The sequence below is a fragment of the Trematomus bernacchii genome, unplaced genomic scaffold, assembly GCF_902827165.1.
Source record: "Trematomus bernacchii unplaced genomic scaffold, fTreBer1.1, whole genome shotgun sequence".
NCBI classification, from domain to species: Eukaryota; Metazoa; Chordata; class Actinopteri; order Perciformes; family Nototheniidae; genus Trematomus; species Trematomus bernacchii.
The window spans coordinates 5,077,987-5,091,837 of NW_022987662.1; the positions used below are offsets into that span (position 1 = coordinate 5,077,987).

Genomic DNA, 13,851 nt, shown 5'->3' on the forward strand with positions numbered 1-13,851 from the left:
ACCTGCCCCACCTTTAAGTAAAAGTTCTTATACTACACAGTAAAAATACTCTCTGATACAAGTATATGTCCTGCATTAGAAACGTTACTTAAGTAAAAGTAAGTGAGTATATCAGCAAAATGTATAGTATTTAAACATAAAAGTGTATGCAAAGAAAAAAAGAAACATACCAAAATATAAAATTGTTCAAAACAAATAAGTAAATTAACTTAATGTTCATGCCAAATACTTACTAATCTCTAAACTGGGTAGCTGATTAACAGATTTAGCTGTTCTCAGTTATTTTTAACTTAATCCGACTGCTTTGGCCATGCTTCAGTATTATTGCTTCAGCTTCATTTTTAATGAAAGATATTTCTATACTTCTCCCCTGCTCAGTCAGCCATTCTGCTACCCTCAATGCCCTAAATGTTGGGATTCCCTTCAGACTTTGCACACAGGCCTGCTCAATGACCTCATCAGGCAGTAATGTGCTCCACCTGTGTGTGGTTATATCTGCTGAGCAGGACCCTCCCTCATCCTCAACAAATTCATTTAAAAAGTGCAAAAACCAGGGACCTTCACCAGTCTCCCAACTCTTGCCATGGGTTGTTTAGCTGGATTGGGGTTTGTAGTTTTGTTTTTTATGTATATATTTTAAATTAAGGTTTATTTTTCTTTATACATTTAAAACGTATTCAATCTTTTTCAGGTGGTTCATTCTCCTTGTAGCAGTTGTTAACATTGAGGCACAAAAATAAGCACCCAATAAGTACGTTTTTGTCATTTTGTGATATTTTTCAACACACTTGTGTGCTGCTATCTAATATAAATCTTTAATCCCAGAAATCAACTCTAAATGCCTTGGAAACTTGCTGCGTGTGGATGTCAGTCGACTTGGAGGAAGTTTTCTTGAAGTGTCCATTGTCATAAGTAAGCTGACATTTCAAATATATAGCTTTCTCTTAACTTAATCTCACTTTTTTAATTTGAACTTTTCTTGTTCGTTTCCTCAGATAACTCTTCAATCATCCTCACGCCAAGTCTATCTTCTCAGTGTGGCTTCACCATCAAGAAAGACCACAGGGGAAACGCTGTGATCTATGCCTCCGTCCAAAACTGTTTTGCTCAAAATGTGGTAAAAACGACTGAATGCTAGTTTGTGACGCAGCACCAAATATTGCTTTTGACATGGCAATTAATTTTGACACTTGTTTTTAGGATGATAAAGCATTCACAACAAAACTAGGTCTGCGGCTACAATCTGACAATGTGGTTGAAGATGAGTTTTACCTGGTGGAAGAAACTTGCTACTACTCTCCCTGGGCCTCCCGGGAAATTATCTGTAAACCCAACTACATGGAGGCAAGTGAACGCAGCATGGCATGTTGCCGTCTATATGATTAGTGGCTTGATATCTCGTACAGTATGAGTGTCAAGGCCGGTACATTGCATGTCACTGCAGAGATTGATTATCACTTATGGAGTGGCCTCATTTCTAGGTGTCAGTGAAAAAAGCAGCTCCAAATGAATATAACCTGCCTGCATACCCCGACTCGGATCCCCGAAAAGCTGCTGAGGTAAGATTGGCTCACTTTTCTTATTCTAGAAACATCTTGTATGTAATGTCTTGATATTTGCCTCACAGCAACCCATGGACGCAAGCTTCAGAATCAACACAGTGGTGTTCTTCACTCCTGAGGAGAGGGTCATGCAGGTGGACGAAGCCCAGAGAAATGGTTATGGGATCTCAAGCACTCCTACCAGGCTGGTGCTGCGAAGCCCAAATCCTTCACGTGAAACATACACCAAAGATGTAAGTGGACTGCAGTTCGCTGAGATTCAAACAACTCTCACTTGATATCTTTCCCCTCAGGCAGACTTGTTAAATCACTTGCAGCCAATTAGGTACTTGCTTACACTTACAGCCGTAGATAAAATAATGTAATCAGACTGCCTTTCAAATGGATTACTTTGTCTGGAATCCAGTTGGCACTCTTAAATCAGTGAGTTCTTATTTATAACCCCCCATATTTTTACGAGGGAAATTATTATGTTACCACAGTATGCATTTACATCCACATGTTGTGTAATCTCCCCCCGCAGGTAGCAGGTGTGCCGATGACTGTGCTCAGCACCTCGATTATATTTGAGAAGACGAAGCTGACGACTCAACTTTATGCAGGAGCCGCTTGTCCTCAAGATCAGGGTAATGTAAAGAGACTCACTGATGTCATGTCTTCTAGTGTTTTTCACTGGGAATTTGGGGCACTTTTTACTGTCAGGAATTTAAAAAACACATCTGCCAGTATTATTTCTGATTCCAGCTTTTTTTAAATATCAAACTTTTCTAAAAATGGATCCAAAAATATCTTCCCCACCAGAATTTGTATCCAGGAAGAAGTGCTTTATATTTTTTTAAATGACACTTTAAGGATGTGTTACTGTATGTGGCTGTAAAACTGCTACATTCATAATTTGAATTCTCCTTTTTCAGATAGTTTAAATAAAATACGAATGATTAACCATTTGTTCAGTCAAAATGTTTTGAGGATTGCACTATTTCCGAAACGTTAGCCCTTTTCCTTAAATCTTTCCATGTTAGACCTTTCTTTAAGTGTATTTATTAGCTTTTTTTGGTGTACAGGTGGGGTTTTCTTTACTGAAACCTCAATCCGCTGGTTCCTGCCGAGGCGCATTGACCCTCTGATTTACTCGAAACACTTCAGACTGTTGGAGGTGAACATGGGCGTCGATGGGAGGAAGCTCGAAGCTACAGAGATTTCGGCCAGAAACTATTCCCTGACTCTCGATGACCTTTACGTCATTGTTGAAATCCCTATTGGGGCTGCTGGTTGCCAGATCAAGGTTAGATAAAACAATTGAGTCCATACATTGACGAGGTCGTTTTAGTCATGCATGCAGCTATGCAAAAAAAACATCTAAAATACTACAAAAGGGCAAAGTGTAGATGTTTATATTTCTTGGATCTAAAGAATTTCTCACAACAGTGGAGAAATCAGCGTAGTTAAATGGTACGTTCAAGTCATTTTAGACTTTAGAGGTTTAACAAGCAATCACACTTTGTTATCATGTGTCATGGAAAATAACACTACTGAAATCCTGTTGGTATGTACAAAACAAATGTAAACAGATCTCGTGAGTATGTTTGACTGTTGCAACATCTAGTGCTTCATTGCCAGACGAATTTCCCTTTTTCTTTAAATCTGTAGATGATAATGTTATTCAGGAAAGGCCTTACTCAGGATGTTTGTTTATGCAGAGTCATGCCCAGGATGGTCAGTACTTCACTTCTTATATGATTGAGCTGATGCTCGAGTTGCTCTGGACTGAAGACGACACTAATGAGGACACAAGATACAAAGTCTTCCTCCCCGTCGAGACCCCCCTGCAGCTTCAACCTCCACAAGTCATTGACGGTGAGTCAAATTATCTTGGTACTCATGCTACTTTTTTACATAAATTGCAACCTGCCTTAATTTCTTCATTTTTGACCTACAGCCACTGTTCCCAAGGAGATGATGTTTAAGGCGTTGATTGGGCCGGTGGGCTTTGATGTAACGCTAAAGAACATCATCTCCCCCTCTGAGGTTTTGTCCTTGGCCGACTGCATTGCCAGAGGCTTTAAAGTCTTTGACCAAATGTCCCCTAACGGCTGCTCCAAGGTCTATACTGTTGAAGTGCCCTTCACGGACCGTGTCGTAGGACAAAGGGTGAGCCTTACACTCAACGTGGGAAATGAAATGCATTTTTTATTTAATTTTGTCAGCTAATAACTATCTGTTTCTCCAAACAGAAAGAAATGGGGGTTACAATTTACAATCTTCATCTGACCTTTGGCTTCCTGGTCCTGCCAAAGCATGCTCCATTTACTGCCACTGCTTATCTGAGAGCTAAACTGGAAGACATAGGTCTGTACCCATGGATAAGAGGAATTCATAACAAAACGAGCACAGATGTTTCAAAGTATTTTCCTCCCTCTGCAGATCTTCCCTCTGTCTCAGGTAGCTGTGATGATAAGAATTTCCATGTCCTCGTGAAATACGGGACCAAAGGATTAAACTTTCAGACCATAATGGGAAAACGAATGCTGACCTGGAGCCTGGCTCAGCAGTACGGCTTAATGGGCAACGACACACATTTCAGTTTGATTGTACCATCTTCTGCAGCTGATGCTACGGTCGAGGTATGACTCTTAACCAAAGTTTTAAATGTGCAGGGATTTACCAACATTTGTCAAGATTATAGTCCTCTTTAAATCATAATGTATTGTTTCTGAAAACTTCTCAGGCTGTTGAGGAGTCATCCATCAAGAGCAGACTGGATGTGACTCTGAGATATCCGAAGACCAACAAACATATCAAAGACTTCTCCTTGACTTGCAACTTCGTCACAAAGCTGATCGGTTTGTTAAAGAGAATACGTTTTCTTATGTAGGCTTGAATCTCCAATGCATACAAATGTCTGATCGTCTTTTTCAGGGTGTTTCCCTAATGGGACCATCACGGCTCTGGCTATAACCATGGAGTCTGTTCCCAGTCTGAACCCCCGACGGCTCACCCTCAGAAACCCCGCCTGTGGCCCCACATACAGCAACGACCAGTACGCTTATTTTGTCTTCACTGCAAACTCCTGTGGGACGACCAGAAAGGTAAAGCATGCTGCTGAACAGCTTGCTGATTGCGGTAGGTTTAAAACTGAGAAATTACTTTCCATTTGTCTTTTCTTAGTTCTTGCCCAATATGATGCTGTATGAGAATGAAATCTCCATCACAGATGAACTTGAATTGAGAAAGTTGTCACAGTCGAAGGAGCCGGAGTTTGTGTGAGTATCTCGAGACTTGGAATCACCAAGCTGAAGGTTGGATGATTAATTTATTATCAAAGCTGTTTCTTGAAAAATGACATGGAAGATTAATTAACAAAAAGTGCTTCCAGTTTTCTAAATGTCAGCTTTTTAATGCTTTCTGTTTGTCTTAACATGATAAACTTCAGGTCATTGGGTTTTAGACTTTTGGTCAGAAAAGAGAAATTCTCAGCTTGGACATTATTAAAAGAAATCTGGGTTTTGCAGCCGTAAACATTCATGTTCACCATTATGTAAACTGACAGTCTGACGCCAAATTTAAAAACAAATGCAGAGACTTCGTAGGCTAACCATGTAACAAAAGTTAGAACTTTAAAGACTCTTAAATGGTATTTTCCTTATCAGAAGTCAACTGGTACGCCATAAATCCTTCTATGGTGCAATCCCAGATGTTAACGGTGCCAATTGGTAACAATTGAACAGTTCTAAGTGTTCCCACGTAAGAGTTTTCTTCTTTCAGGCTTAAGGTGTTCTGTTACTATGACATCAACACAAACCAGGCTATGGGCTTCAACACCCGACCTCGCAGGAGTGAACCGTACACTGACGATGCAAGAGGCGAGATGCAGGTTGAAATGAGAGTTGCTTTGGGTAAAGACATTTCTTCATGCCTTGTGTGGTTTGTTTTTGTCTTGCATGCTTGCTAAGGATTAGATTCTTTTTTTTGAGTATTTGGAAACTCTCCCAAAGCTAGAAACTGGGGGAAATAAGAGTTATTTCGATCATGTCAACACGTTGAAAAAGCTTAATGCAAAGAGACAGGATAACACTTTCTATCAAAATGCAGGATTTTGGGTAACTTGGACAGTTCATATGAATCTAGTTGCTTTAAGTAATTGGAATGTTTTTTTTCATAAAGTTAATCTTTAAACCAATGAACTGAGTTGGCACCTGGGATGTTGACTATGTAAATCCAAGTTAAACTCTTCTGCGTTATGCACCTTAATGTTCTGTGTACAGGCCGTTTCTATTCCTGTCTAATTCGGGTCAACATGTTCTGCTTCACTTCAGACGACTCCTACAGTGTGTTTCAGCGCGTTGAGGACGATCCCATCACAAAGTACCAACAACAGCCGCTGTATTTCGAGGTGGAACTGATGGGATCTTACAACCCTAAAGTATCTCTTGAGCTGGCGTACTGCTGGGCGACGTTGGAGCACAAGACGTCCCTCCCTCGATGGGACCTCATTGTTAATGGGTAACTTGTATATATTTCTTTATTTGTTCTTGTCCCAATTAACTGTTTGTCAAACTGAACAAAAGGGATGGTTTAAAATCATAGGGTGCTCATTTTGCAGACTTTTGAACATCTTTACCCAAATAAAATAACTTTTTTTTTTTCTCCCTCAGTTGTGCAAACTCAAGGGACCCGCACCCAGTGATCTTCCACTCTGTTTCGCCTAAGGGCAGAGTTCATTATCCTTCCAACTTCAAGCGGTTTGAGGTCCCGATGTTTGCCTTCGCCGAAGACAAGGATAACTTGAACCGCCAGGTACTATCAGTCATAAGAATAAATGGTATTTTTATTTTTAGATGCTTCATGGTGCGTTCACACCGGACGCGATGTTTGGGGGTGGCACGATTACATGTAAAGTCAATGCAGAGACGCGGACAGACGCAAATTCGCTCCGACAGCGAGCATGAAGCGGTGGGCGCGAATCACGCGATTTAACGGTGCCGCGTCAAACGCGAGAGTTCAATTTTTTTCAACTCGAGTGTCAAATTCACGTGACGCGTTCTCGCAGAAGCCAATCAGCGGTGAGGATCTCAGCCTGACGTTCAACCAGAAAACATTAGCAGTTAGCACACAGAGCTCACAGCTCCTCATATCTGTTCAGAAACTGGACAAAAGTTAAACAAGTACAAACCACAGACTGTCTGTGTCATGGCGAATACAGTCGCTGGTTTATTTATGTCTGTAGGCTCATTGTTATGAGTGTGGAATGAGCATATACAACGTTAGCTTAGCCTGGTCGACCTGATCTTCATTCAACAAGCATTTAAAAAGGTTTTTCGCCTGCCGTCTTGTCTGCAGACTTGTCAAGCATTAATTTATGGTTTTTACCAACCGGTATCAGTATGTTGTTACTTCGGCATCATTTAGAAACGTGTATTACAATTTTAATCACGGTAAAATATGTTCATTTTGTTGTAGTTGTAGCTCCCGAGCCAGCGCGTCTTGTTTGAATGATGAGAGTAAACGCAGCCGCAGTGAAACTTGAGCGCTTCGAGCGATGCGAAGATTCGCATCGCGTCCGGTGTGAACGCAGCATCAGAGTTTGGAAAACAAAAGTACGCTGTCTATAACAAACCCTTAAATCTGTTCATATCTTGTAGGTCTTTGTCCACTGTGAGGTGGTAATCTGTGATGTTAGAAATCCAGTGGATGCAGCTTGTAATGTGCAGTGTTCAGACCAGGACATCACGATGAAGGGTATGCTCTCATACATGCTGATTTCATTATCCAGTAATGTACAATAAGGTTTACATGTGTTTGCTCAAATTATAAAATGGGACAATGGCTTTTGAATAAAGTGGCTGAGATATATATTTTTCTTTTTTCTCCCACAGGTCAAAATCGTGACGTTTCAGATGACCCTGGTTTCAAAGACGTAACTTCAGGACCAATCATTATAATGAGCTCCTAAACAAAGTCCTAATAAAATATTTTTAAATAATTCACACTTGTAGTATTTTCTTGGGAATATTGGAGGTTTTTTTTAATCTATAGTTGTGTTTTCTATGGTTATGGGGAGGTCCAAACTAATTTTCCGTTCCAAATCACATATATTTAAATGTATTATGTACTGTACAGCAATTGCCTGTGTGTACGGTTTCATGCAATAGGCATACAATACGGACATACTGCTTCATCATAACATTGCACCTTGAACTTTAGTCTCCTGAGGCTTGAAAAATACCTTTCCAAAAAAGTGTGCCATATTTTACTATTCATATTCTTGTTGAAACTCAAAATATGCCTAATTTATGCATTTGTTGGAGACTGCCTGGAGTGAGCATTTAAAAAAATATATATATAATTTCATTTGTATTTTGATACTGAAAGACACTAAATTGAAACCTGTGAATACTGAACAGGTAAAAGGACAGCAGATGAGCACTGATTAAAATATGCATATTCAATTATTTAGTGGGAATGCTGATACAGCATTCCAACTATCTTTTATTCGACGCACCAAATTATTTATTCCGCCGGGTTATTTTGCGCCTCTTCTCCCACATTCCACATCGCAGAAACTCTGTTCAAACATCAAATTGTTCAGCTCGGTCGGGAATCGATGGCAACTTTAAAATGTTACACATCTTTCTGACATTCATGTTAAACAACTTTTAAATCTGATTCATTCTTTTAGAAATATTAAACATTGTTCAGACCTTGGTAAAGAGGCCTTCTTCAGATTTTAACATTAAGGTGTGTGATCTCAAAGCTAGAGTGGAGGACAGCTTGAAATTCGCCTTCATATATTTTTTTTAAACCTGCCATAATTCCCAAACCCTACACTCCTGAGACTTAATTTGTCATGACAAACGTAGGAAAACATCTCTAAGCTTGATAAATAAAAATTAAGCAAAATAAACAAAATGCCTCTTGAGGGCATGAAGTTACAAAAACTTTCAACATGTCTCCATTAAAGCCAATTGTAAAATCAAGCTGATCTTTACTCACAGCATTAGCCGCACACCTTTAGTTAATCTGCCAAAAAGGCCACATTATTAACCCGAAAGTACTCAAAAAGCACACTTCAGATGCTCAACTTCCTTCAGATGCTTCACGCGTTGAAATTTCACCAATATCTGTTACGGTTCAACAAAACGTTCACATGTAAGAGGTTTATCTCTCATTCAGAACAATGAAAAGGCTCTCCTCTCACTGATTACTGCACATCACCATGGAAACCTTTGATCTCTGGACACGTCGTTAGCTCAAATATAAACACCTGTGTCATGGAACACGATGTCATAACTCCAACTGACATGCTCAGAGCAGCAGACTTCAGATAATGGTTAATGGTCCAGCCTTCATGTCTATGTGCCATTAGTGAGTTTTCCTCAAAAGCTGTTGCCATGGCAATGCGTCCCTCGCCGTAAAACACAATATTGCTATAACTCCTATGAAAATGGTCAAAAACTGCTCAAGGCAAGTTTATTTATATAGCACCTTTCAACACAAGGCAATTCAAAGTGCTTTACAAAAATGGTAGACATTAAGAAAATGGCATTTAAAATCAGTCATTAAAAATAAAAGATAATAAAATAAACATTAAAAGAAAAAATACATGGATAAAAGTTACAGTGCAGTTTAAGATATGAATAGTTTAATTAAAAGCAGCGGCAAGGGCAGGGCCTAAACCATTCAAAGCTTTATAAACCGGCAACAATATTTTGAAATCTATTCTTTGACACACAGGAAGCCAGTGTAAGGACTTCAGAACAGGAGTGATGTGATCCACTTTCTTAGTGTTAGTGAGGACTCGAGCAGCGGCGTTCTGAATTAGCTGCAGCTTTCTAATAGATTTTTTAGTGAGACCTGTAAAGACACCATTACAGTAGTCCAGTCTACTGAAGATAAAAGCATGGACAAGTTTTTCCAAATCCTGCTGTGACATTAGTCTTTTAATCCTGGATATATTCTTTAGGTGATAGTAGGCTGATTTAGTAACTGTTTTAATGTGACTGTTGAAACTCAGGTCAGAGTCCATGACTACACCTAGATTTCTGGCTTTATCTGTTGTTTTGAACATTGCAGACTGAAGCTCAGCGCTAACTTTTATACGTTCTGCCTTGGCTCCAAAAACCATTACCTCAGTTTTATCTTTGTTTAATTGGAGAAAGTTCTGACACATCCAGTCATTGATTTGTTCAATGCACTTACTCAGTGTTTGAATTGGAGCATAGTCTCCTGGTGAAATTGTTACGTAAATGTGTGTGTCATCCGCATAGCTATGGTAACTTATTTTGTTGTTTTTCATTATCTGAGCCAGTGGTAGCATGTAGATGTTAAAGAGAAGAGGCCCCAAGATGGAGCCTTGAGGTACCCCACATGTCATATTTGTCAACCCAGATGTGTATTTACCTATAGAAACAAAGTTTTTTCTGTCCTTTAAGTAGGACTCAAACCAATTTAGAACTGTTTCCGAAAGTCCCACCCAGTTTTCTAGTCGGTCTAGTAATATGTTGTGGTCAACAGTGTCAAACGCAGCACTGAGATCTAATAATACTAACACTGAAGTTCTGCCACTGTCTGTGTTTAAGTGGATGTCATTGAAGACCTTTACAAGAGCAGTCTCAGTGCTGTGGTTTTAAACTCAAACTTCACATGTGTGCTAACAGTCCAGCCGTGAAGACATCTATTTGACAGTTTTAAGATTTCTTCAAATGCCGTTGCCTTGGCAACATAACGTTCACTATGAAACACGGTTTTCTCACAACTTCAGTTCAAATGCTCGAAATGGCCCAAAACTTCACAGGTTTGGTAACGATGCAGCCATCAACACATCTAAGCGTATTATGGGGTGTCATCAAATGCCGTTGCCATGGTGATAGAGCATTCGCCATCAAGTTAGTTCAAAAGTTTGCAGTTCAAATATTCTGCTGCTTTTCCAAGCCTTTTTACTTTCTTTTCTTCTCTCATCACACATTCAAGCCCCCAGTGTTCATGTATCATTTCAATCTAAATTCTTCACTTTCTTCTTACACATTACATTTCAGCATAGCAATTCAGCGTCAGCTTTTCAGCATAAAGCATTCCCACTAGCAATTTCTTCAGGAATTGTATTCTCTAGTTTGTCATGCTGTTAAACATTGACAAATTATTTCAAATATGTATGCTAATATTTGACTTGTGGTAGGTTTAAATTAAAATGTAAATCTTTTTCACTGATCTCTTGACCTTCACTCATACTTGCAAGTGCATCGAGGAGCTTCATTTAAACAGTGATTATCCAAATCTGATACTTTAAAGGAGCCCCATTATGCTTTTCTTGATGTTCCCTGTGTTCTGGGCCCTGGAGTTCAAAACTTTGAATCCCTATCTGATCAGATCAGATTTGGATTTTGGGTAGTTCAAAACCAAAAAACAGGATTAGGATCACTTTGATATCCGATCAGATCAGGAAATCCAATCCAAGCTTTAATCTGGATCAAATCTTCAAAATGGGTAACACAGGATTGGGATCAGTTTGATCCCAAAAAAATGGATTATCCTGATCCCACCAGGAGGTGGATTACCAGAGCAAAATGTACTGTACAATTTATTTTAAAATATGTTTCAATTTAAATAAGATGGCAAAGTTTGTTAACTGAAATAATATACCATTTTTAGCCTTCATGGGAAATACATTTTATTTTTCCATTTTTGCTCACGTTTGTGGTGGCCTATTTTGTTTTCAACCAAATGTTGATGACATAAATGTTTATGCTCATAAAAGTATCACAACAACGATTGTCAATCACAAATGTAATTTAGATTAAAGAAAAAATATCTTCAACAAAAAAAAGGTCCATCATCTGTCATCACCTTTCAAAAGTAATTGCGGACAATAGCATCTCGCATTGCACCACCACTCAGTCTCTCATTTAGAGGGAAATCCATAGGTGGGCCTAGATCATCAGCAGGTGCGAGGGACTCTGGGGGATCATCGATGTCAGAGAGGGGGACTCTGCGATGGACAGCGATATTGTGTAGCACAGGGGTTTTCAAAGTGTGGGAAGGTGAGCCTCCCCTCAGAGAACATATGAACAGCCGCGCCCCCCCTCCCAATTATTATTGCTATTATTATTATTATTATTATTATTATTGTTGTTATTACATTGCATTTCAAAGAGGTCCAGTAAGAGAACATGTCATTAAATGCTCTGTTTTCGCTGTCTACCTTCCGCCATTTGAAATTATTCCGACTGTTTCTCTCCTCTTGTCTCGTCTCTGTGAGTGTTTGAATCTATTGTGCTGACTCACTGACTGCACCGATTTGATTGGCTGAGTAGCGTCACCTCCTTAAAACATTAAACAATCACTTTTTAAAACCTTTTTATCTTTATGTTTTAAACATATTGTATAAAACTCCTCCACTACTTGGACTATTCCTTGCACCCCTCTAGAATAAGCCCGAATGGTCTCAACCATATTGCATCAGTAATAACGTGCACTTGTTGACTTGTTATAACAAGATCGCAAGGACACTGGTAGCGATCGTACAATTGAGTGTTGTTCAGTTTGTGTGTTGTGGAACATGCGTGTCCGTGCATGAAAATATACCACACACCCAATTACAATAGCATGTTCAATTCACTACCCTGGAAGTTAATAAAGTTGTTAAAGTTGGAACAGCCTGTGGACAGCCGTTCTTCCTTGCATGTCAGTTCAAGGGTACTATGACTATGCTTGCACGTCATGGTACCATAGCACCTCCAAGGCGCTAAAAATAAAACTTCAAACATCGCAAAATAAACTGGTCAGACTACTGCTTGACCTTTCATCTAGAACCCACCTCACCTCTGCCCACTTTGACAACCTAGGATGGCTTAGAGTAGACGACAGAGTACAGCTACTTGCAATGGGCCTGGTCTACAAGATCCACTACACCTCTATGGTACCCATGTACATGTCAAAATTCTTCCCAAAGGTCAAGGAATACCATGATCATAACACCAGAGGGAGCTCCACAAATCATGTAAAACCCAGATTTGGCACAAAAAAAAGGGGAATACACGTTTCGCAATTATGCCACATCAAGGTGGAACGCTCTTCCCACAACTGTAAAGGAAAGTAAAACTATACTTACCTTCAAAACCTCTCTTAAAGAGCACCTTCGGGGGAAAGCATTGCAAAACTGGCCCCGGTAATGGTACAAATCTCAACCAGTCGTACAATGGACAGCTTCCCCCCACCATCTATGTATATACTCGCATTTTAGACTCTGTTACTAACTGTATATCTGTAGACTTGGTATGTCTTAAATGTCCGGTTAGGATGTATTAGAACGAAATCTAAAATGAAAATTGTAAATAAGCCATCTGTATGTAAAAAACCACCTGTATGTAAATTGTAAATAAGCCATCTGTATGTCAAATATGTCATATGTCTTAAATGATATGATGAATTGGAAATGGGGGACCCTGATGTAAACAAGACGAAAGTCTTTCTCTGGTCTGCATCCCCTTAACAATTGTATGTTTTGAGCTGTACTGTACTGTACCCAATATACAAGCTGTTAATAAACTTTTCAATCAATCAATCAATCAAGTCGCCGACACCTTCTTACAGAGGACAGGCACATCTAGCTGCAGCACGACCCGTATATTTTCGCACGCCGTGTTCTCAACACATATCTTTTAAACATTTTTAACATTTTCAACATCGTGGATACATCCTTATATGCTCCCGGCAACACACTGAACGTCAACTTTATCTCCTTATTACACTCACCCCTACTTTAGTGGGAACAATGAGTCTGCGTCTTTGATGCACACAGGAATAAACGCAGATCATCCTCTGGCTGCAGCCTTGACCGGCACTTCCTTTGATCAGAGTCAATGCGGAAAACCCGCACTCACACAGGTAGGTGGAGGTGAAGGGAGTGAGCACTTTAACAGCCTTTTTGGCGAGGTGGGGGAACTCGGTCTCCACAGACAGGCAAAAGTGTGCAAATGTCACTTTACTCGTCTTTTTCTCGTTATTATTTTTTCTCACGCTGCGCCTCCCCTGAAGCTCTCTGGCGCCCCCCAGGGGAGGCGCGCCTCACACTTTGGAAACCGCTGGTGTAGCACAATACAAGCCAGTGTTATGCAGCATGCTCGTTGGGGTTCCACTCTCAGATAGTTCAGGCATGCAAAACGCCTCTTCAGTACTCCATTCAAGCGCTCAATGACACACCTTGTTCTTCCATGGGCGTTGTTGTAGCGCATCTGTGAGGGAGTGTTTGCCGTGGGAAAAGGTGTCATCACCCATGGTAGGAGTGGGTAGG

At 39.9% G+C, this 13,851-nt stretch overlaps 1 protein-coding gene across 1 annotated transcript; it reads left to right on the forward strand.

The window, feature by feature from the left end:
* Positions 1–583: 583 nt before the first annotated feature.
* Positions 584–7,551, forward strand: LOC117487055. Its single transcript, XM_034135719.1, is given in 22 exon segments — positions 584–606; positions 692–734; positions 736–751; positions 826–912; positions 996–1,117; positions 1,201–1,344; positions 1,482–1,559; positions 1,628–1,795; positions 2,086–2,188; positions 2,627–2,847; positions 3,263–3,419; positions 3,502–3,713; positions 3,797–3,911; positions 3,987–4,186; positions 4,291–4,405; positions 4,482–4,651; positions 4,731–4,825; positions 5,328–5,458; positions 5,879–6,065; positions 6,218–6,359; positions 7,205–7,301; positions 7,439–7,551. Coding segments are annotated over 22 exon segments (2,703 nt in total). The 3' UTR covers positions 7,516–7,551.
* Positions 7,552–13,851: the final 6,300 nt, after the last annotated feature.